This window comes from Pongo pygmaeus, chromosome 9 (genome assembly GCF_028885625.2).
Source record: "Pongo pygmaeus isolate AG05252 chromosome 9, NHGRI_mPonPyg2-v2.0_pri, whole genome shotgun sequence".
NCBI classification, from domain to species: domain Eukaryota; kingdom Metazoa; phylum Chordata; class Mammalia; order Primates; family Hominidae; genus Pongo; species Pongo pygmaeus.
Window position 1 is genome coordinate 86,817,264 of NC_072382.2, and position 22,630 is coordinate 86,839,893.

Consider the following 22,630-nt stretch of genomic DNA (forward strand, 5'->3'; position numbering starts at 1 on the left):
ACCGAAAAATTTCTTTGTAGTTCCTTGTTTATTTTAAAAATACATGTGACTGTTGCATTCTGTTTCATGTTACATTTTATTTTATTATTTTTTTGAGATGGAGTCTCGCTCTGTTGCCTAGGCCAGAGTGCAGTGGCAGGATCTCGGCTCACTGCAACCTCCGCCTCCCAGGTTCAAGCGATTCTTCTGCTTCAGCCTCCCAAATAGCTGGGATTACAGCCATGCACCACCATGCTCAGCTAATTTTTGTATTTTTAGTAGAGACGGGGTTTCACCATATTGGCCAGGCTGGTCTCGAACTCCTGACCTCGTGATCCACTCACCTCGGCCTCCCAAAGTGCTGGGATTACAGTCATGAGCCACCACACCCAGCTCCATGTTACATTTTAAATGTTAATTTTCTCTTACTCTTAAATCTTTGTATAAAACTGACACTCCAGGAAGATACGCCATGCCGATTTTATGACTTCACCCATCCCCTGGCACATATCATAAACCCTAGAGAGGGCCTAAACCCAGGTTTGAGAAGCACAGACTTAAGTGATTTCAGGAGTTAGAAAAACAAGTTTCAAATAAGACTAAACAAGGAATTTTATCCACAATATTTAAATGGGACAATGAGGATATTTCCATTCCTGGGCCTTACTCCTGATGTATTGAATGAGAAGAATTTCTGAAGATTGGGCACAGTAATCTTTACTAACAGCTATTCTAGTGATTGTTCTGCATACCGGAGTTTAAGAACTGTGTTTTCAATCCAACAAAGATCAAAAAGACAAAGAAGGGCATTACATAATGGTAAAGGGATCAATGCAACAAGAAGAGCTAGCTATCCTAAATATATATGCACCCAATACAGGAGCACCCAGATTCATAAAGCAAGTTCTTAGAGACTTACAAAGAGACTTAGACTCCCACACAGTAACAGTGGGAGACTTTAACACCCCACTGTCAATATTACACAGATCAACGATACAGAAAATTAACAAGGATATTCAGAATTTGAACTAAGCTCTGGACCAAGTGGACCTAATAGACATCTACAGAACTCTCCACCCCAAATCAACAGAACACACATTCTTCTCAGCACCACATCGCACTTATTCTAAAATTGACCACATAATTGGAAGTAAAACACTCCTCAGCAAATGCAAAAGAATGGAAATAATAACAAATGGTCTCTCAGACCACAGTGCAATCAAATTAGAACTCAGGATTAAGAAACTCACTCAAAACTGCACAACTATATGGAAACTGAACAACTTGCTCCTGAATGACTACTGGGTAAATAACGAAATGAAGGCAGAAATAAATAAGTTCTTTGAAACCAATGAGAATAAAGACACAGCATTCCAGAATCTCTGGGACACAGCTAAAGCAGTGTTAAGAGGGAAATTTACAGCACTAAATGCCCACAGGAGAAAGTGGGAAAGATCTAAAATCAACACCCTAACATCACAATTAGAAGAACTGGAAAAGCAAGAGCAAACAAATTCAAAAGCTAGCAGAAGACAAGAAATAACTAAAATCAGAGCAGAACTGAAGGAGATAGTGACACAAAAAACCCTTCAAAAAATCAATGAATCCAGGAGCAGGTTCAGGTTTTTTGAAAAGATCAATAAAATAGATAGACCATTAGCCAGACTAATAAGAAAAGAGAGAAGAATCAAATAGACACAATAAAAAATGATAAAGGGGATCTCACCACTGATCCCACAGAAATACAAACCACCATCAGAGAATACTATAAACACTTCTATGCAAATAAACTAGAAAATCTAGAAGAAATGGATAAATTGCTGGACACGCACACCCTCCCAAGACTAAACCAGGAAGACGTTGAATCCCTGAATACACCAATAACAAGTTCAGAAATGGAGGCAGCAATTAATAGCCTACCAACCAAAAAGTCCAGGACCAGATGGATTCACAGCCGAATTCTACCAGAGGTACAAAGAGGAGCTGGTACCATTCCTTCTGAAACCATCCCAAACAATAGAAAAAGAGGGACTCCTCCCTAACTCATTTGTGACGCCAACATCAACCTGATACCAAACCCTGGCAGAGACAACACAAAAAAAGAAAATTTCAGACCAATATCCCTGATGAACATTGATGCGAACATTCTCAATAAAACACTGGCAAACAGAATCCAGCAGCACATCAAAAAGCTTATCGACTACGATCAAGTCAGCTTCAACCCTGGGATGAAAGGCTGGTACAACATATGCAAATCAATAAAAGTAATCCATCACATAAACAGAACCAATGACAAAAACCACATGATTATCTCAATAGATGCAGAAAAGGCCTTCGAAAAAATTCAACAGCCCTTCTTGCTAAAAGCTCTCAATAAACTAGGTATTGATGGAATGTATCTCAAAATAATAAAAGCTATTTATGACAAACCCATAGCCAATATCATACTGAATGGGCAAAAGCTGGAAGCATTCTCTTTGAAAGCCAGTACAAGACAAGGATGCCCTCTCCCACCACTCCTATTCAACATAGTATTGGAAGTTATGGCCAGGACAATCAGGCAAGAGAAAAAAATAAAGGGTATTCAAATAGGAAGAGAGGAGGTCAAATTGTCTCTTTTTACAGATGACATGATTGTATATTTAGAAAACCTCATCGTCTCAGCCCAAAATCTCCTTAAGCTGATAAGCAACTTCAGCAAAGTCTCAGGATACAAAATCAATGTGCAAAAAGCACAAGCATTCCTATACACCAATAATAAAGAGCCAAATCATATGTGAACTCCCATTCACAATAGCTACAAAGAGAATAAAATACCTAGGAATCCAGTTTACAAGGGATGTGAAGGATCTCTTCAAGGAGAACTACAAACCACTGCTCAAGGAAATAAGAGAGGACACAAACAAATGGAAAAACATTCCATGCTCATGGATAAGAAGAATCAGTATTGTGAAAATGGCCATACTGCCCAAAGTAATTTATAGATTCAATACTATCCCCATAGAGCTACCATCGACTCTCATCACAGAATTAGAAAAAAGTTTAAATTTCATGTGGAACCAAAAAAGAGGTTGCATAGCCAACACGTTCCTAAGCCAAAAGAACAAAGCTGGAGGCATCACGCTACCTGACTTCAAACTATACTACAAGGCTACCATAACCAAAACCGCATGGTACTGGTACCAAAACAGATATATAGACCAATGGGACAGAACAGAGGCCTCAGGAATAATGCCACACATCTACAACCATCTGATCTTTGCCAAAACTGACAAAAACAAGCAATGGGGAAAGGATCCCCTATTTAATAAATGGTGTTGGGAAAACTGGCTAGCCATATGCAGAAAACTGAAATTGGATGCCTTCCTTACACCATATACAAAAATTAACTCAAATAGATTAAAGCCTTAAATGTAAGGCCTAAAACCATAAAAGCCCTAGAAGAAAACCTAGGCAATACCACTCAGGACATAGGCATGGGCAAAGGCTTCATGACTAAAACACCAAAAGCAATGGCAACAAAAGTCAAAATTGACAAACGGCATCTAATTAAACTAAAGAGCTTCTGCCTAGCAAAAGAATCTATCATCAGAGTGAAGAGGCAACCTACAGAATGGGAGAAAATTTTTGCAATCTATCCATCAGACAAAGGGCTAATATCCAGAATCTACAAGGAACTTAAACAAATTTACAAGAAAAAAACAACCCCATTAAAAAGTGGGTGAAGGATATGAACAGACACTTCTCAAAAGAAGATATTTATGCGGCCAACAAACATGATAAAAAGCTCATTATCACTGGTCATTAGAGAAATGCAAATCAAAACCACAATGAGATACCATCTCACTCCAGTTAGAATGGTGATCATTAAAAAGTCAGGAAACAACTGATGCTGGATAGGATGTGGAGAAATAGGAATGCTTTTACACTGTTGGTGGGAGTGTAAATGAGTTCAACTGTTGTGAAGACAGTGTGGTGATTCCTCAAGGATATAGAACCAGAAATACCATTTGACCCAGCAATCCCATTACTGGGTATATATCTAAAGTATTATAAATCATTCTACTACAAAGACACATGCACACGTGTGTTTACTGCAGCACTGTTCACAATAGCAGAGACTTGGAACCAACCCAAATGCCCATCATTGATAGACTGGAAAAGGAAAATGTGACACATATACAGCATGGAATACTATGCCACCACAAAAAAGGATGAGTTCATGTCCTTTGCAGGGACATGGATGAAGCTGGAAACCATCATTCTCAGCAAACTATCACAAGATCAGAAAACCAACCACCACATGTTCTCACCCATAAGTGGGAGTTCAACAATGAGAACACACGGACACAAGGAGGGAAACATCACACACCAGGGCCTGTTGGGGTGGGCAGGGGGTGGGGAGGGACTGCATTAGGAGAAATACCTAATGTAGGTGACAGGTTGATGGGTGCAGCAAACCACCATGGCATGTGTATACCTATGTAACAAACCTGCACGTTTTTCACATGTATCCCAGAACTTAAAGTATATATTTTAAAAAAATTTAAAAAAAAAAAAACAAACTTGATTGTTGCTATTGAGAATTATCCTGACTATAAAGAAACTATGATAGGGTTCGATGCAGGCTTATTGAAGATGGCAGAGGGTACACAGCATGGTTTTTTTCTATTGTTTCTGTTTTTTTTAAAAAACAGAAAATCATAAGAAATTATGATTATAAAACATTATGATTACTTCATGATCATATAGGTATAAAAGTAGTTTGAGGCATCCCCTGAGAGTGGTAAGACCTTCAAGACAATGCTAGTTAGCAGGGAAAAGCAGTACCCTCATTGCCTCTCAACTCACACAAGCTGAAGGAGAAAGTGCCTTCAGAGCTTTTAAAGCCTAAGAACAAATGGCTGGAGGCCTGAGCAGGCCAAAGTCTGAGGCTTTTGCATAGTAAGGCCTCAAAGTCTAGTTTCCCATCCTTTGACACTAAGAAAGTGAAGGTTCTCTTGAGATTACAAGAGAAACCGAAGTCTGCTAAAATTGTAATTAATAAGTTTGCATTAGGTGAGTAATAATACATTTACCCTGTACAAAGGTATTAGCTAATGAAAGGAATTCTTTCTTACTCTATTCCACCTTGATTTAACTAAAAACATTGTCATTTGTTTAAATAATTGATACTGTTATATATATTTTAGGGTAAAGCATAATGGGCCAGAAACTGTGCTATCCTGGTACTTTTAGTTATTGGTGATTGAGGAAAATCTCCAAGCCCATTAAGAGGTATAAACATTTCCAGTGGCATCTGTCTGAATTGTAGATGGAATGCCTAGAAGGTTAAATTGGGCTTCTACAGGACTAGCTGGCCTGGGCATACCAAGTTTTTATAATCTAGTAGTGACAATTCTCTTACCAGCAGGGCTTCTGGGTAATATAGACTCAAGCCTTGTTAATTCTGGTGATTTATCTTTGGGTTCATTGATGGTTGATGAATTCTCCATGGACTGTGGTCTTGCAGTTAAAACTTCTGAATGAGAATGCAGCCCATTAATTGGAAAAGAACCAGAAGTCATTGGCTGATGTATCTCACTTTTTGATACATTTGGGCTTGAGGTTGATTGATGAAAAAGCAAAGGCTTTCTGTATTGAGAAGGCTTAGGGTCACTCTGAAACTCTTCTGTGTCCCCTGCATCTTCCGTTCCATTTTTCAATCTGTCAGATTCTAAAACACTAAATTCTCCTACTTCCCGAGCATGGATTAACCCAGGACTCTGTGGAAGCTCATCCTTCACTGCAGAGAATCTCACGTGCTTTAATGGTTCCAGGGAGTTTGGGGAAGAGTTGTCTTCTAAAGAATGCTCCTTCTCAGAAATTCTCTCATGGATGGTTAGGCCAGGTGACACAATTTTGCTTTTGGGTTCAAAGTTGTGATTATAACGAAGGGTTTCTGAGTCTGTGCTACTGGAACTGGAGTTGCGCTTGAGGATCCCTCTTGGAGCCCCTCTCGCTTTAAGGGAGTCTGTCCTCTGTCTAGGAAAAGACTGGTTATCATCTTTGTTTAAATCAGTCGATTTGTAGAGCATCTTCCTAGCTTTGGGGATTGGAGCCTTGATTTGGGACCCATTTGAAAGGCCTGGCAAAGTCTGCTTTGATTTCTCTAACTTTTGGATTGAAGTATCTGTGACAGTTGACTTTTCTTTTGACTCTGACAATTCATCTGAAAATTAAAACACAGTAGGTGATATATCATATGGAGAGTAATATATAATTTAAAATACCTGTCATAAACTTAACCTACACTTAGTAAAACTATTAAAATATTAAAGACAGTAAAGTATGTAGCACAACTACAGGCCTAATGTGAAAAAGCCTTTAAAAATTCATGCATTGGAGCACAGAGGACTTTTAGGGCACTGAAACTACTCTATGATACTACAGTGGTGGCCGCACACTATTATACATTTGTCCAAACCCATAGAATGTACACCACCAAGAGTGAACCCTGATGTAAACGATGTACTTTGGGTGACAGTGATGTCTCAGTGTGGTTCATCAGGTGTAACAAATGTACCATTCTCATAAGGAATGTTGATAATGAGGGAGGCTATGCCTGTGTGGGGAGAGGGTGTATATGGAAAATATCTGTATCTTTTGCTCAATATTGTGAACCCAAAACTGCTCTAAAAAATAACATCTATTTGAAAAATCATGTATAAACTTCATTGCACTGTACATTTAAGATTACTGTGCTTTATATAGTTTGTGATTATTTTATACCCAATACAGAAAGTTTTTTTAAGAATGAAAAGAAAATTTCTCAAAAGAGGCTTAAAGAAAAACATAGAAGTCACTTAACTTCACCTGCAGAAAACAGAAAAGGAAATTCAATTTAAAAAAATAAAACCCCATTACCTAACACAAAATTTATTTTGTCAAAAAGTTAAAAACAGGCCAAGCACAGTGGCTCACACCTGTAATCCCAGCACTTTGGGAAGCTGAGGTGGGTGGATCACTTGAGTCCAGGAGTTTGAGACCAGCCTGGCCAAAAGGGTGAAACCTCATTTCTACTAAAAATACAAAAATTAGGCGGGCATGGTAGAGCAAGCCTGTAGTCCCAGCTACTCAGAAGGCTGAGGCACAAGAAGCCCTTGAACCTGGGAGGCGAAGGGTACAGGGAGCCGAGATTGCACCACTGCACTCTGGCCTGGGCAATAGAGTGGGACTCCATGGCCAAAAAAAAAAAAAAGAAAAGAAAAGTTAAAAACAAACATCTAACATGTTCCAGTGATTTTTTTTTCTACAAAATATTTTATGTAATATAAAACGTGCCCAATGGAAAGTATTTTAATATTCAAACGGGCTAATTGAAAACCCCAGCTCCACTGTTTGTTAATTTTCTACCCCTAACCACTCTTTAATGCTTGTGGAATCTTCTTCAAGTTGCTTTTGAAGAGATTGAAATGTTTAGCATTTCCTCTTAACAGTATATAAAAATGATAACATTCCATAGCAGGCTGACTTACTTCAATTGAGCCACAAACCTGATCAAACGCTTTTGGGCGGCTGGGCTGAGAATTACAGATTAGAGGATCATAACATTGTCAACAGGCTTTTTCTTCTTGAGGCAAGCCCTTTTAGACAGAACTTTGTGGACACACAGTAGGCATCTAATAAATACTGTTAAGTGGAAGACTGAATGTCTTGGGTCAAAAAATCTCCCAATTTACTGATGAGGGAATCCAAGACACAATGGAAGTCACGTAACAAGTCGCAGCTCTGAGACTGGAATGTGTGAGCTATCAGTTTCTCAAATTTCTACTTCCTCTCCCTCAGGAAGGAAACCAACAAGCACAGTAAAATAAGAAAACCATCAGGACTTTTCACTTTCTCTTGGAAGTTATTTGAGTGAAAGGAACTCTGAGAATTTCCCTTAGTCCACAGATAACAAAGATAAAAATATCAAGTTCACAAAAATAATATTTACCCTCTTTTGAAGTCTGAAATAAACCAGTTCTTCCATTTTTTGACTGTTCATTTTTAGTTTGTTGCGACAAGTGACCTTCTGGCAACTTGGAGCTATTAAACGGATTCTTCCTCTGCTGGGGACAAATATTGTTTATTAAACTTATTTTAAATGTCATGACAGCAACTCAGTGTTGGCAAATGCCTATTATCTTCAATTTTGATAGTTTTATCCCATAAACTCCATTATTTGGCGTGTTTGAAAAATAGTTGTCCTGATTAATGTGCTTAGCACAGAATTACCATATACGCCATTTAAAAATTATATAAAATATATGCAAAGCCAGAGTCCTACAAAGTTCGCTCAGAATCAGACACTTAAATCAAAATCCCACATTTTACAGGTGAAAAAACTTGGCCCTGGATACAGCAAAGACCAGATCAAGGTCAAAGGAAACTTGGGTCTGTAATCAGGTCAGAGTCCCACCAGTGATTCTTCTACCATACCAGACTCTCAGTGTGCTAGATCACAAGTGTACAACATACAACTGTAATTGACCTTTCCTAAAGATTTTGAAGACATTTTAGGTATCTTGAAGTGCTTCACAGTCATTATTATTATCACCAATTCTAATGATAAAAATGGTATCAATAGAGGTTTTAAAAATTAATATAGGACTCAATAACAATGTTTACTGTCTACAGTTTAATAAATTAGCAATGCTCTCCCAGAAGCAGATCTCTAACAGAGATTTAGGAAGCTATGCATAGGAATACAGGAATAAGGACTGACATGGAACTAACAAGCCTTATTCCATATGCTAAAAAGCAGCAGCACCAAATAGCTTCAGACTTTTTACCCTCTAGGGCAAGAAATCTGGGTCTTCAGCAATGCAGTGACATGGTATCCATCCACTTTTTCCACCATGAGAGTGACTTCTTAAACTAAATAGTGAAAATTACCTGTATTTGGTACCAAAAAACTGTACTACAAAATTCTCTTTGTTTTGTGGTGCTTTGACACAATGAGGAAAAATGGCACTCCTAACAAATACGAGATTTTCAAAATCTGGGCTCAATCTACCTTCTCTGGAGACACATTTGGTTTCCTTGTGTTTTCCTGGGACATATCAATCACACTGGAAGCTAGATTTACCACACGGGAACTGCAAAAGAAACAATAATTCAGAGAATAAAACCTCACCTTTTCAGGAATCATAAATTATGCCTCTGAAGTGGAAAGCTATCAGCAGGCTAGTAGAGGAAGCTGGTGCAGAAGAATAAGAAGGATTCTCTAGAGAATGATTCCCTATCCCAGGGACAGGACAGTGCCAGAGTGAGAGTAAGGCAAGAGTGAGTGGAGACAAGTGAGGTGAGCAGGCTCCCTCCAGAACCACCACACTCTTGGCTGTTGATTGAGAAGCGCAAAAGAGGGTCATGGAGGCCTTGGGTGGGGAGAGGAACAACCTGCTCAGACTTCCTGTTCCAGTGGTCTTGCCTCAGGCACAAGAGGTGAAGTCGCTATTGGCTGAAGCCTTCGTGTCCTGTTACCACCACCAGTTCTCTCAGTGGCATCACAGAGTCAGGAGCTTGGAAAACACCTTAGTTCGTGGAGGTAGGGGTAAGATTCCTGCTTTTCCCCATGAAGCAAGGAACCAAAGGCCTGGAGAGGAGGGAAGCAATTTGCCCCCAAGGCCACAGAACCTCAACCAAGATTATTGTCACTAAAACCATGGGCTAGATGTTCCTGCAGCCTCATTTCTTTTCTTTATCTCTGTACTTCAATTGCTATTTTTACACAATTACTCCCAAGAAAAGGCTGAGCTCTTGAAGAAGCCATTCTTCCTTTCATTACTCTCCTCATTGTTCCAGAAAGGCATTACAGCAGATGAGCAGAAGGATATAAAATACAGCCTGATTACATAGAGGCAAGAAAGGGGGAAATAGAGGATGGGAAGGAAAGGGGAGGGAACAGAATAGGAATGTATAATGGAGCCCGAATTAAGGCTAATAGACACATTACAGGAGTCCTCCATTCCCATAATAGGTGTGCACAAACTTGAATCAAGCTATCTAGAAACAGTGAAAAAAGAAACCTAGTCACTGGTATAATTCAGTCTCTATATAATAAAAACAACCAATAGCTCGGAACCAGAAAGCAATTTCTCTTGAATGTCATTTTTAGAAGCCAGTGGGTGATATGAGGGACAACATCCCTATAGTCGATGCTATGCTCAGTTTCTCAGAGTGTTCTGCGTAATCTTCCTTAGTAAATAAAGGAGTCACATAATCAGAAGACCTGAGCCAAGTGCTGATGGTTGGGGGTCTCTATGGAACACCTATCTTTTCCCACCATCTTTCTCCTTTCCCCTTCCCACTCACCAAGCCCAAAGGATAAGCAGAGTGTCTATATCCTTCTTCAAGTGCTGATGGTTGGGGGTCTCTATGGAACACCTATCTTTTCCCACCATCTTTCTCCTTTCCCCTTCCCACTCACCAAGCCCAAAGGATAAGCAGAGTGTCTATATCCTTCTCCCTCTGCTCCCTGGAATTCTAGTTCCTGTGCCTCCAGGCCGCCAGCCTCAACAGCCCATATTGCAAATCATGTAGTCCCTACCTCCTAGAGATGAGGTCTCTCCCTTACTGAGCTGTATCTAGCTATGTATTTCATGTCTACTATGCAACCTCCTCTGTGTATACATATCTTACCTCGCATAGTAAAGTGGGAGATCCCTCAAGAATATCTCAAACATCTTTATATCCCCTGCAGTGCCTTGCACAGTGCCTGGTACATAACTGGTGAATGGCTAAATAAATGAAGGCCAATTGAGCCAGTGCCAGGAGAAGCAGCAACAGATAGTAAGCAGGAGGCTGGCTTTTTTTTTTTTTTTTTTCAATCCATGTTATTTGCCAAACTACAGTGAGGCAGACTATTTAGGTATTAAACAAAATGTCTGTTTCCACTATTCGGAAAGAAAAAGAGAGGAAGAAACAAAACAGTCAAAACACATAGTCAGACACTAAAATATCAGAAACACACAGGATTCATTCAGTTACCTTGTGGTTGGGATAGGGGCAAACTGGGATGAGGGGGGATACTCAGTTAAAGTTTACAGTCTGCTTAATAGGCAAAAGTTAAAACAAGAGTCTCATTTCGTCAAATTTTGTCTGAAAATGCAGCTACTTCCTAGTAGCTTTGTTTCTCTCAAGGGATACTATAATGTTTTGCTTGTCTGTCTTTTATTGGGCAATCAGTACTGCAACCACCTTATTCTCAATTGATCCTTGCATCATCTCTATGTTACCTATCATTTTATCTATCATTCTCTCCATCTCACTTATGAAAAAACTGAGGTTCACAGAGGTTAAGTAACCTGCTTGATGTTACAAAATTGGCAAAAGAGCTGGGGATTTGAACCCAGGTGTGTCTGACTCCAAAGACAATCATGGTAATGGCTAGGCTATACTGCCTCTGGTTTCTTGCATTAAAGCAGTGGTTTGTGGCAAGAGGACTGGAGGCAAGTCTGGGTGATTCTTCCCTCCCAGGGACTCTCACATCTGTCTCTTCTTTTCTACCTCTACTGACACCTCCTTTATTTGTGTCAACTCTATTGGCCTCACATTTGGCTTCCTGACTCCCAAGTTCCACTCTCCTAAACCATTCTACATTCTACCACTACGCTGCAGTGGTCCAAAATGCAGCTTTGGTGGTGTCTCTCTTCTGTTCATTACCTTTGCAGGATCCTCAAGGCCTGTGGAATGAAGTCTGAACTCCTTGGCAAGGTACCGGAGACCATCTACCGTCTGCCCCAATACACTTTCCCATTCTTCCTTTCTGTTGACCTTTCATACCAAACAAAATGGTCAATCTACTTACTGCCCCAGAAACTCACCTGACTCTGCTATTTCCACTTAACCTATTCCCCAGTCCCTCCCTGTAAGTGTTCTTTTTGCTTTCTTTGTCTACCCAAATCGTCCCTATCCTCTTCATGCCCAGTCCAAATCTCACCTCTTATATCAACCTGGCTAGCAGTATGTCTCTCTTGCCTCAATTATTGCAGCACATTTTATTGGTACTTTGGATTAGGAATTTCCTTTCTTCCTGGCACTATTTGCTATCATGTGGTCATATCTTCATAAATCGGTGCATTATTTTTCCTAAGAGAATACAGAATAGAGCCAGATACTGTGTCTTCTGTTTCTTAGAATTCCTCTCAGAGGGTAGCAGACTGTGTCCTGAATATAAAAGATACTCCATACATTCCACATGATAAGATTTTTAAACTATGAAGCAAGCCAAATTCCACACCCTGTGTTCTGTAACTTTCCCTCAGGCACTCTTCAAAAAAGGAACTGCAACATTAGAAGCAGCACTCAGACAGAATTAGTTTACTTTGTTAAGAAGATTATTAAAATATTAGACTATGGTATTGGCATCAGGGTGCCCCTCCTAAAAGCATCTTCATTTTAATACAAGTCTTTGAAATCTTAACTAAAAAGAATAAATAACATCAGGAAGGGCCACTGGGTGAAGAGGTTTTACAGCCGTTTTAAAATTATACCACACAGGCAGCTGCCTGCTATACCCAGCCACAAGGTGCTTCTATGCACATGCAGTCATTTAAAAAAGTTTTTTAACCTTCACCAGCCTTTCTCTCTAAAACAGTTAAAAATAGTAGCAGATATGCCTTTTTCTGAGGTTTTTTGTTTTTGTTTTTTTAGGTTAAATGTTGTTTATAGAACCAAATTCTACAAGTGTTGTTGACTTGTTTTTTGTTGTTTTGATCTTGCCCTTTGTACTGTGAGTTCCTTGAGGGCTCAAGCTGTGTCTCATCCTCAGCACCCAGAACTGTGCTGGCATGTGTTGGCACTTAATGAAGCATGAACAAATGAGCAAACAAATGAAGAAACAGCTCAGAGATGGAGTGAGGGAAGCAAATTAGAAAATATCTTATCTGAAGCACTTCAAGTCAGTATTTTCTTTTTTTTTTCTTTTATTATTATTATTATTATACTTTAGGTTTTATGGTACATGTGCGCAATGTGCAGGTAAGTTACATATGTATACATGTGCCATGCTGGTGCGCTGCACCCACCAACTTGTCATCTAGCATTAGGTATATCTCCCAATGCTACCCCTCCCCCCTCCCCCCACCCCACAACAGTCCCCGAAGTGTGATGTTCCCCTTCCTGTGTCCATGTGTTCTCATTGTTCAATTCCCACCTATGAGTGAGAATATGCAGTATTTTCTTTAAGTAAAATATTACTTGTGAGTATACATAGTTCTCCACTGTTCCCACAGTTCAGGCTACAGAGTTGTTGAACACGCATATAAAAGTACGAGGCATTTTTATGTCACAGTGAAACTATTCCTTCTACAACTGATATGAGTAAATCTGAGCTCTTATAGAATTAAGAATTATTATTTTAAGAGCTCAATATAAATGACTTTGTAGGCCAGGCCTCCAAGAAATGAAATCTTCACATTACTAGATTTGCTATCAATCCTAGGAAAAAATATCAGATGCATTATCTCAGATTGGCTCATCTCTACCCTGGCTTTGGGAGCAAGCTAGGTACCTTACACTCATCTTAATACTAGGGGTAAACGAAATAGCTAATCCTTCTGGGAGAGGGAAATTAATATCTACTAAAGACTTTCAGGAAAAAGAGCATTGTGGGGGAAAACTAAGAGCTAAAGATGTGGCTTTAATTGATTGGTTCCTATTCAACAGACGGTAAGGAGACTGGTGTCAGAAGCATCCCTAAGGCACAGGCAATGAAGCACAAAGACTTACCAAATAGTGTTTTAATTCTACCAAAAACAAAGTTAGGTGTAAATGTACAGTTTTTCTTGCAAGGAAATTTATCATTTTCTTGCCATTTTACAGGTAAGTGCCCAGAAGAAAACCTGCCAATGCCATGGACTGAAATACCACAGTGAAAGGTTGATCTTGTTCCCCCTGAACTCATCTGGGAGACATTCTCTAGAGATGTTTGATTACTAGCCATTACAAACCTCTGCAGCGGCCAAGCCTCCTTACAAGCCAAGGACAGGGCGTGGCCACGCAGAGGTTTATAGGCTACCTCCTGCAGTCTAGTTCTCCATCTTGAATGTTCTTCTTTCATAGCTATGCAAATCTGAGAGGGCCCTCAAATTCTCCTCTATTTTTCTATAATCGCCAGGGCTTATGGGGACACTTCTGAAGTGAGAGCTTCTTAGTAAAACCAGAACAGACCTACTTTGATAGTCAGGAAACATTATACCTCATTTATGGACAGGGTCCTGACCTTCATGGGATGAGTCTTCATTCTGTACTCCCCACCTTGGCTCAGCCATGTCCTGTGGATTACTGTGTACATATTCAACAGTTATTTTCTGTTGTGGGGGGCACACAATGTGCTATCAGCATATGGTTCATGGACCAGTGCCCATCTATGCACTGTTTGTCACTGGTTCACAATGAGATAAGTACAGAAACGGAGGCTACGTGCTGAAGAACTATTTATAGCAAACATGATTGATGGGCTTATGTTTTGTATGCCACTGTTTTTTTCTGTATTTTATTTTTCTAGTATTTATTTTCATTATATTTTACAAAAGATATCAATCTGTGATGATTAGAAATAAAAACTTTAAAATGAAACAAAACTAGTCCTTCACTACAAAGGGTTTATGAACTGCTGGTCCAACCAACATTGCCCACCTGAAAAGTCTGTAACCAGAACTAGAAATGTGAGCATTCAGGGTTTTCCTTTTGCTACTCCAGAACAAGCCTTATTTTCTTCTCCTCTGCTCATAAACCTCTCTGCTTCCTTGTACTCCAGATGCAAACAAAGGTGAGTGCAGAAAGAATGCAGGCAGCTGCCAATGCTTGACTACATGCTGGGTACCCACAGTGTTTTACTTTTTCATGTGTGGGACCCCACAGAATCATGCCCACAACAGAAAGATGTTGCCACAGAGTCTATTAGCAGAACTCCAGAAACTACAATAACCAGCCTATCACCTTACACTCCCCAACTTCTGACTCCTGGCTAAGAAAATACTGACAGGTATTGAGTCATTCTATTAAAGTTCACTTAGTCTAAAAGTACAGGCCCCAAAACACACTTAACACACCCAGTTCACAAAGGTTAAAGTATAGGTAAGAAACAATGCAGGAACTTGATACTGAGTAAGGTAGTAGTTTCTAATATTGAAAGAAGGAAGTAAAAAATAGCTCATTCTAACTTTCTGGATAATTACCACCCATGGCATGCGTTATAGGATTGGCCTTTAATGAGCAAAGCATCCTGGATACGTCTAACATCTTTATTCTTGCCTTCTCAACCATACTTCATCCGTAAAATAATAACAATTTTCATGCCACCAGAAAATGGCCAATTTTCTTTCTTCCTGAGAAATGCTGAGTGATTCTCATACCTTGTTTCATTTAATCTCACAATATACTGGTGAGGAAATTCTGTTCTGATTTACAGATGAGACCTGAAAGACTTGCCTGAAGTCACACATGGAATACAGAAAATAACGGAGATGCTAATTTTGAATACTATGTTATTAGCCTCAAGTTGAGGAAGAGTGGGAGAATACCCACCAGCCCCATGGTTCATGAAGAAAAAGTTAGGCTATGAGGACAGTGGCACCTCTGACCCTCAGGCCCATTGAGATAGAATAAGTTCCTGGAAGAAGGATGGAAAGTTTGACCCAGATAAAATGGGGCAATGAGCTATTTGTCTCTGATGCTCCCAAATCATCTCCTTTCCCCTTCTGTGGCACCTGCTCCCTCCTCCCTCAGCTGGTCAGTGCTCTAGTGCTCCCCAGTCCCCATCAAAGCCAGCTCTGAAGAGCTTCTCTCAGCTTCTTGGTGATAAATATAAATAACTATGTTCTCTCTTTTTGTGTTTCTTTAACATGACAATATTTTAGGTCTCATCTTTCTTTATGAAGGAAGGCCTTGATTCCATTAGAGAGATTATAGGCAGGTGGCAAGTGGGGAGTCACCCAGGGGGACAGAATAGTGTGTCCTTCACACTCTTTCCTGGGCTTCCTGAAATATCTTATATGTAGGCAAGAGCTCATGCTTCCATTTCTTGAGCACTTATTACATGCTAATGGGCTGCACTGGGAATTCTACCTTCATTAGTTAATTAACTTCTCAGTAATTCTGCTAGCAAACTATTAATATTATTGCTCTCATTTTAAAGCTGAGGAAATAAAAGTCCAAGAAGTTAAGTCAGTACTACTGTAAGGTCACATTATCAATTAGTGACTACTATTAAGGTGTTTTATCCCCAGCCAAGATGGCCTCTACAGATACAAAAGAATATTACAAATAGTCCCAGAGGGGAAACAGTGCAGCCTGCCATTCATGGGAAACAGAATGATCCCCTTTCCAAATGGGAAATAGATAAATAAAGGGTACCCTTAGAGTACCCATAGAGTCAGTATTCCATTATCCATGTGATATAACTTTACTCATATTTGACTTTAAAATGTCTATGGTACTCATATCATATACCCTCCCTGACACCTATAAACTATGCTAGAAATATCCCTGTTCCCAGGTGCCTCAGCCTTAGACCCTAATTCAGTGACATCCCACCAGTAAATTCATCAACGTCATCCCATCTGGAGACTCTGAATTGAACTAACTTAATTGAGGAGCTACAGGTAAAAGGCAACTGCCCCTCTCAGTAAAGGGTAACAACTATGCCCTCAAGAAACAGACACCCATGAGAAGATCCTTAAATACCTAAAAACAAATCATTATGGCTCAAAAGGTTTATAGCAATGTAGCCTCACAATTGGCTGCATCTCAGCAAAGATGTACAAATGTACATTTTGATTGGTCGGATAACAACATGTAGGAAAAACACCAAAAAACCCCAAGACTATAATATTGAAGATAATCTATATCCTTAAGAGGCATTTACTGAGTATCTATCATGCCAGGTATTCTACATACCTTATCACTAATTCTTGCCATACCTTTTCAGGTATATATTATTGTTCCTAGCTATAGTTAAGAATATAGACTCAGAAAGGTTAAATGTCTTGCCCATAGTCAAATGGCTAATAAATGGCAGATTCAGGAATTGAATTCACATCTATCTGGTTCTTGTGCTTGAGCTTCTTCCATTGCACTAGGCTGTTACAATCTGATCATAGTTTATCTTTTCCCTGAAATGACTTATTCCTTGATATTCATTTTGAAGTACCTCTTCATTCTACTCTAAGGAGAAATCCATGGGAGAAATAAAAACAGCTCTTGCTAGTGCTGGAAGAAATCACCACTTAACATTTTTATTTTATTTAAGATGTAGATTTGTTGGAAATTCTGGAAGCTGAGAAAGAGTACCACTTGGGCTTCATCTGCATCAGGGCCCAGAATTCTCTCATACACTGCCCCTTCCCCATGCCCATGACCCCAGTCTGGCATTTGTACTCATAGCCTGCCATTCTGCCCATGTGACACCCCAGGCCATGAAAGCCACATGCAGCAGCTCTCCCAAGAAGCTTTGCCTTACCTCGGGCTTGCTGGTGCTGCATCTTCTTCTGGCTCTTCTACAACGCCAGTCAGCTCTGGAGGAAGGAAAGCATCTTTGTTGACATTATTCACCCAGCTTTCCTTTGCCCCATTTGCTCTGTCTTTACTCTGCTCAGCTGAAACAGGAAACAATAAAGACAGGAAGGTTATCTCTCACCTCCATGACCTACAACTCTCTTATCAGCTCTTATCACTAAAGGCTTGAACCTGAACCTCAGGCCTTCCCAGTGTCAAGGCAATCACTGGGTCTAAGTAGTTGATCAGAATTACATCTAAGAGAGAAGTCAGTAAATTCCCACGACATTAGATTTCCCCAAGCAGAGTCTCCTGAGAGAATGAGCATACCTTTAAATATGCGAGTAACTCCAGAGACCATTAAAGCAAAATTCTGACTGCCTCTAGGTTAATCTGAACTGAGTTGGCGTCAGGTCTAAATGTGCGTGGCCAGGGGATGCTCAGGGCAGGAAGTCCTCAGTGGGATAGAAGCACCATCATTACCAAGCATTTACTGAATAGCTACAATGTGTTCAAATATCTTGTATGTGCTCTAAGATACAAAGGGGAACAAATCATTATGGTCTAGGAATGTCTTCCTCCGCTGCCTTCTCCTCCTCCCCACAGTCTCTACAAATCCAAAACTACATACTCTTCAATCCTGGCTCAGACGTCAGAGCCCCCATAAAACCTCTGTGCTCCTGCTTCAGAAAATAACCTCTTTTGCCTCTGAACATCCAGCACTCACTCTTTACCTGAACATCTCTGATAATTAGCATCAACTGAATGATAACTAACTACCAGGCACTATGCTGAGTTCTTTGCATGCATTATTCTATGAGGTGAGAGCTATTTTCCAAGTATGCAGATTTGAAAATTGAGGATCAAAAAGTTCAAGAAACTTGCCTAAGGCCACAGAGCCAGTGAGTGCCCAGAATACTTTCATCAATATTAAGGATGAAGCAGTGCTGGAGCTTCCAGTTTCCAAATACCCACACTCCAGGAAAGTATCCCCCCACAGGTCCTGTTACATGTAAGTCTAGTTTCTTCAACTGCAAAATGGAGTCACCTGGTACTAACCAGTACCCCTCAAGATTTCTGAAGGTCTGGGTGATTTTGAAAAGCAAGAGGGCTACAAACAATGCACTGTACATACTAAGCAGTCAGTCCTTATCTGCAAGGAGTATGGCACTAATTCAGAAATATTTTGAAATCCTGGCTCTGCCATTTGCCAATTATATAATCTCGGGCAAGTTACTTAACTTCTCTGAGCTTCATATGTCCCATGTATGGAATGGGGGAAATAATGCCTACCTTACAGGATTACTGCAACAATTAGAAATAATAGAGATTGAATGCCTATCCTATATTAGATGCTCAAAAGGTGATAGCTATTTTCCTTACTGAGTACAAGGTAGACCTTGACAGGGCTTTACATGGACTAAGCCAGAGTTAATTAGAGAGAAGGCAACCAGTAAGTATTTAATGAACTCAACAGAATTTTAAACAAGCCCTCAAAATATTGCCTTCGCCAGGCATGGTGACTTATGTCTATAATCGCAGCACTTTGGGAGGGTGAGGCAGGAAGATTGCTTGAGGCCAGTAGTTCGAGACCAGCCTGGCCAAAATAGTAAGACTCTATGTCTATTAAAAAAAAAAAGACATAAAAATAGTGCCATGATATAAGGAATATGCACTATCATAGTAACACCCCTGGCCACAGAAACCATGCTACAAGCCATTCTGGGGTGGGATGCTGGCTGCCTTTGCCACTTTTAAATGGGCATTGTCATGATAGTATAAATCCCATCAATTCAGTAGATGGGCGGAGAAGTAAAGATTTCCCCCCAAACCTTTAGGCAAAAGTGGGTTTTTGGTTGGTTGGCATTTTTATTTCGCCCCTCTTTTGACTTTCACTTTTAAATGTTACTATTGTAGGCCACAGGCATGACAGGCAATGAGCAGGTGAAGAACCAATGCAAAAGTGTTTTAAAACTCCTATGTTAGCTAACAGGCTCTTGAATGGTATCGCTGTGGTCCACAGAGAAGGCTGGAGTAGGTAGCAAGGAGATGCTGTGTCAGCTACTACAGCCTCAAAACAAAGTTGATGTCTGTCTGGACTTTAAACTTGTTCCTATACAGCTTAATTTATTTTTGTTTAATCAAATAAACAAGAAGGTTTTTCCATTAAAAAAATGCCTTTACGGTCTCTTAAATAATGTACTTGGTTCATTAAGAAAGTACTACCATGTGTTAAGATCACTGAAGAGAGAGGCTGATATCTTTTTGTCTAAGCCCTTCATTTTACTCAGAAGATTCTGAATCTTCAGAGTTAAAAGCCAAAGAAGAGGTGGTAGATCCCTTACAGGCCCCAACTATCTATGCTACTATAATTCAACAGGGCACCTAAAGGGCTTCCTATGTTCCTCTACACCACACTGAGTCACTTAGCTCTGTCCTCATCCATCCAAATCCAAGGCAAGGGAAATTTAAACTAGAGGGCCACATGTTATGAAAAGTGTACATCCAAATGATTTCCATCAGCAGATTTCTGACACCATTCCCTTCTCCCCGCTCCTCCTTCCCAAATGAATGCTTGTTGTAAATGCACTAGCCAAGTCAACTCACCTGCTACCTGGGGCCTCTTCTTTCTCATAGATGCTCTGATGATATCTGTACCATGGATTTTGTCCCTGTGCCTTTTTGCCTTGGCTTCATAAAACCATTGGCCACTCATATTCTTCAGCTGCTGGTCATCCTTAATTTTTTCAGGCAAATGTCTACAAAAGGAAAAGAGCTTTAGTTTGCTGAGAACCCACAGTAAATAAATGAGTTCATTGTGACACCGCATAAAGACATGTGTAAACATACAGCTAAAATGAAGCTTTAATATTTCAGATGATCCCAGAAACTTCCCAGATGACTAACAAATGTATGTTCACCTTTGAAAAGTCAGAGAAGACAAGGCCAACATTTTTTCAAATAAAGGTTTAATCCACGATTCCCGTATGATGCCTGAAATTTCTCAAGAGCAGATTCACTTTTTGGCTGCATTCTTCAGTGTCTGCTGTTCAAATGCAAATACCCCAGGGAGGGATAATACAGTAGGCTTCCCTAAGCCTTGGTTTCCTTATCCGTAAAAAAGCATTAGTAATAGTAACATTTGGACTTTAAAATTGGGGTTTCTACGAGGTTTAACCAACTGAATTCATTCAATAGCTCTCTGCACCTCCCTGGCACCTAATAAACACTGGATGGGGTAGTAATTAGCTCATCAGTCCTTTCCATTGTGCGTGATATGAGTTTATCAGAGACTTTCCTGGAAGCCTGTGGAGGAGGAGTGATGTCTCTGATGCTTATTGTTAGGGAAAGGAATCTTAAAAAGGCTGCTGGAATCAGGGAAGACCAAAATTGAGGAGGAGTGTGTACAGGCAAGTTCCATTTGTGCAGATCCTGCATTTAAGAGTTTCACAATTATTCATGCTTACTGATAAGCTAAAACCTAAAGAACAAACAAGATAGTCTGCTCTCCTAAAACTTCCCTAAAAACGTTGTTCTAATTGACAAAGTCTTAACCTCTCCATCTTTCTATCCATCTCAGTAAAATAAAAAAATCACAAACTCTCTCTTATTTATAGAGATGTACTTAGAATAAAGTGGAATAAAAGCTGTAAGGGAACACTATACTCTTGGAAGATAATGTGCTACATAAATCCAAGAGGGTTTTAAGATAGTCATTCAAACTAATATGCACTCTTCCTCAATTAGCAAATCCAAGTGCTTCAGGCAGAGAACGGGAATGGGCCAAGGTGGTAGCAGCACTGCATGTAAGGGTTGCACACAGGCATACCTGGGAGTGGGAAAAAAAGGGGAAGCAGTTATCCCAGGTCTAGCAAGAATGTCTCCTCTCTCCCAAGCATGCCTGGAGAGTGTCCTTCCACCCAGAGTAAACTCTTACAGGAATTTCCTCTCTTTGTCATGACAGCCCATCTATAAACCCTAACAGGGAGAGTGTCGTCGCTTCATAGTTCTCAGTCAGCAACGATATAATGGTTTTTATTAAATGTTCCTAATGGTTTGACACTGCTTTCAACACTGTTTTCAGCAGAGCAAACAACTGCTGGACTGTTGGTGAACCTTTGCTTTCTCCTCCCAAAAGGACCAAGTTTGAGCTCAATTCCAGAATGGAGAAGTTCTTCTACTTCTCCCTGGTGAGTTCCTGGGGGCAGGGTCTGTACTCAATACATCTTTGTTTAGTGTCTGGAAAATAGGGGGTATTTATTCAGTTCTTGCAGAGTGGAGGAATATCAGATGAGGCTCCTGACCACCTAAAAAGGCTTCAGGTTACCTTTTCAGATTCATTTTCCCAGCACTCACGCCCATACCCCACTTGCCAGCAGGCTCGGCTTCTTACAATTCTCCAGTGCTCTTCTGTGACCTCTGTAGATGACAGAGGCAGGAAGTTGTAGCAGAAAGACTCTGGGTTTTCAAGGCTCCCCAAATTACATCCAAATCTCAGTTCTGACCCTTCCTAGACGGGATCTTGGACAGTTTACCGAACTCCTCTAAGCTTTAGTCTCCTTGTTTTTAAGGATCAGGGAAAATAAGACCTACCCTCCAGGACTTCTGAGATGACTGAGATGTTTAACTGAAAGTACTTAGTACTGCCTAGATCTTGGTACAAGGCCAGTTAATGTGAAGTCTCATGGGATGTCTTTCCCTCACTTCTCTGTCCAGCCCGTTGCTCCTCATCCTTCAAATCCAGCTCAAACACTGCCTCACTGGGAAGCTTTCCCTAACTCAGGAGGGCACAGTTACTACAGTTTCTCCTTTTCCATTGCTCCCACAGCACCTCCACTTCAGTCCTTACTATATCACAGTCCAATGATCTGTTTGCACATCTGTTGCACTCACTAATCTGTGGTCTTTGCAAACTCCTTGAAAGTGAGGACTATGTCTTAACCACCTTTGTAATGCCAGCACCTAGCACGGAGCCTGGAACAGAGCTGATACCCAATAACTGTCTGTTGAGTGAATAAATCAAAGAACAAATAAATGCTCAGCAGCCATCCTGAGTCAGGCAAGAGATCAAGAAGATCCTGTCACTGCTGTGATTAAGTGAACCTCAGACCCCATCACAATGATGGTG

At 40.2% G+C, this 22,630-nt stretch overlaps 1 protein-coding gene across 34 annotated transcripts in view; it reads right to left on the minus strand.

Moving 5' to 3' along the window:
- SYTL2 (synaptotagmin like 2) overlaps positions 1–22,630 on the minus strand; it is a 116,649-nt gene that overhangs the window by 33,943 nt on the left and 60,076 nt on the right. For 18 of the 34 annotated variants that reach the window (XR_008492281.2, XR_008492279.2, XR_008492278.2 and 15 more), the window contains 5 exons: positions 20,110–20,261; positions 17,468–17,603; positions 9,020–9,101; positions 7,958–8,072; positions 5,387–6,190 (listed from right to left, as the gene is read on the minus strand). Coding sequence is in view for 30 of the 34 variants with exons in the window: in XM_063671285.1 (XP_063527355.1) it covers positions 5,387–6,190; positions 7,958–8,072; positions 9,020–9,101; positions 17,468–17,603; positions 20,110–20,261 (1,289 nt within the window). In the remaining 4 variants the exon portion in view is untranslated. The remainder of the gene's footprint in view (positions 1–5,386; positions 6,191–7,957; positions 8,073–9,019; positions 9,102–17,467; positions 17,604–20,109; positions 20,262–22,630) is intronic. The other 16 variants (XM_054437948.2, XM_054437939.2, XM_054437929.2 and 13 more) reach the window with 3 other exon arrangements.